A 2,269-nucleotide genomic window follows, 5' to 3' on the forward strand; every position below is an offset into this window, starting at 1 on the left:
AACTGGATGTCAACCTGTAGAAGAATGAAAATAGACCCATATCTATCACCATGCACAAAACTCAAGTCCAAATGGTTTAAAGACCTCAATATCAGTCTGAACACACTGAACCTGTGCCTTTTCTTTCAACTTGTACTGTGCTGTCACCTTATCAGTTGTGGCTCACCAGGAGTCTCCTGAGGGCACCTTTGACTTCCTTGTTTCTCAAGCTATAGATCATAGGGTAGAGCATTGGGGTTACGTTGGTATAGATTAAGGACACAATTTTGTCCTGTTCCGGGGTGTAGCAGGACTTGGGACGAATGTAGATGAAAATTGCACAGCCATAGTGCATGACAGAGACCAGCAGGTGGCCAGCACAGGTAGAGAAAGCTTTGCTCCTGCCTTCTGCTGAATGGATTCTGAGGATGGCAGCAATAATGAATCCATATGAAAACAGGATCAGCAAGAAGGGTATCAACAGAATCAGCATGCAGACAAGGAAGACTGCAATCTCATTGCCCCGTGTGTCAGAGCAGGCTAAGAATAGAACAGCAGGAATATCACAGAAGAAATGGTTGATGACATGGGACTGACAGAAGGGCAGGAGGAATATCAGCGTGGTAAGGGTGAGTGAAAGTGTAAAACCACTGATGCATGCCAGAGCCAACATCTGCAAACAGAGTGCCTTGGTGATAATAAGTGTATAACGCAGGGGGTTGCAGATGGCCACAAAACGATCATAGGCCATTGCAGCAAGGAGGAAACACTCTGCTCCACCCAGGGCAATAAAGAAGTGCATTTGCAGAGCACATCCCAGGATGGGCATTCGCTGGGTTTTGGACAGGAAATTGGCCAGCATGTTAGGGACAATAACTAATATGTAGCAAATTTCAATGGCAGATAGATTCCGAAGGAAGAAATACATGGGTGTCTGAAGGCAGGTATCAATGAGGGTGATAAGCACAATAGTTGTATGGCCTGCTAGGGTGACAAGATGCATAATTAGAAATAGTCCAAAAAAGAGGATCCGTAGTTCGGCCAGATCCCCAAAGCCTAAGATAATAAATTCAGAGCTTAAGGTATGGTTTTCCTTCAGTGGTTCCAATTTTATTCTTCTTTGTAGATCCATTGGACTGAAAAGTAGATTTTTCTAGCAATTCTCTAAGCCATGAGAAATCCCAGAGCCCCTTTCACAGATGAGAATTTAGCCTGATTTTCCAGGAATAACCCTTAACCTCATTCTATCAGCTAATTCTGGCCTTTGATGGCGTAGGAAAGACTGCTTGTGTGAGAGCACTTTAATTCACATGGTCTCTAAATGCAAAGTTGTTTCTCCTAGACCTTAAGGCAATGTTTTCAACAGAGATGCTATACATCTTGAACAGTTATCTGAGATAGAAGCAGAGGCTGATTTGGCTATATTAAGTAAGGTTTAAATGGAGACTGAGCCTGTAAGGTTATCGGTTGGAAGTGATGTAAAGAATTCCTGTAGAAAGTAAGGTGTGATAAGTTAATGTTAGATACTTTTGAATTTGTACATTAGTCATATTGTTATCTCCTTACCACCACCTCCAAACTCCCATTATTTCTGCATTCAGTGGGCTATGAACAGGATGCCAGAGAGGAATACCTTGCAGTAGCTGCTTTACTTCCTGTGTCTTAGCTCTTTGTGGACACCCTCATTTTTGTGTCACCTCCTAAATGTCTCTTCTAACATCTTGCTTGAATTAGTCCCTTCCCTTTGCTCCCACAGTCTTACAGGTTTCCATAACCATGCTGTTTACCATTGATTCTTATAATTCTTTATTTTTCTGTTTACCTTACCACCTTGTGAGTTCCAGAATGGCAAGAATGGTGTCTCATTTTGCTTCTTAAGCAATGGCTGGTACATATTAGGAACATCAATAAGCCATGTAAGCCTTTTAACCTGTTGAGTTTCTGAATGAATGTCAGTTTCTCATTTATTCATGCTTCGTAGTGGGCACCAGGTCTGGCCTAGGACAGGGAGAAAAGACTGGACTAGGTTATAGGGTAGGAAAAGGGAGTGAATAGGACAGAACTGGAGCAGATTTTGGGGCAGTGGGTGGGTAAATGAGCAATCCCTTGTCTGATGTGCTTTCTAAATTTTAGAGAAGCTTACCTTCGTCCAAAATAGAAACATAAAGTTTTATTGTCAATCACTGTTTTATTCCTCTGTTCCCTTCCATCACAGAAATGAGAAATGGGGAAGGTTTCCAAATAGTTTAGGTATTCAGAAAAATCAAGAATCAGTAAGAGGCACTGGAGA

At 42.0% G+C, this 2,269-nt stretch overlaps 1 protein-coding gene across 1 annotated transcript; it reads right to left on the bottom strand.

Annotated features, from left to right (window-relative positions):
* Positions 1-151: 151 nt before the first annotated feature.
* LOC101981803 (olfactory receptor 10V1-like) lies at positions 152-1,111 on the bottom strand. The gene has a single exon (XM_005370707.1). It carries the CDS (start codon positions 1,109-1,111, stop codon positions 152-154), a length of 960 nt encoding a protein of 319 aa, XP_005370764.1.
* Positions 1,112-2,269: the final 1,158 nt, after the last annotated feature.

This window comes from Microtus ochrogaster, unplaced genomic scaffold (genome assembly GCF_000317375.1).
Source record: "Microtus ochrogaster isolate Prairie Vole_2 unplaced genomic scaffold, MicOch1.0 UNK85, whole genome shotgun sequence".
Lineage (NCBI taxonomy): Eukaryota > Metazoa > Chordata > Mammalia > Rodentia > Cricetidae > Microtus > Microtus ochrogaster.

Coding starts and splice junctions, on each gene's coding strand:
- LOC101981803 (XM_005370707.1), bottom strand. CDS start 1,111: ATGGATCTACAAAGAAGAATAAAATTGGAACCACTGAAGGAAAACCAT.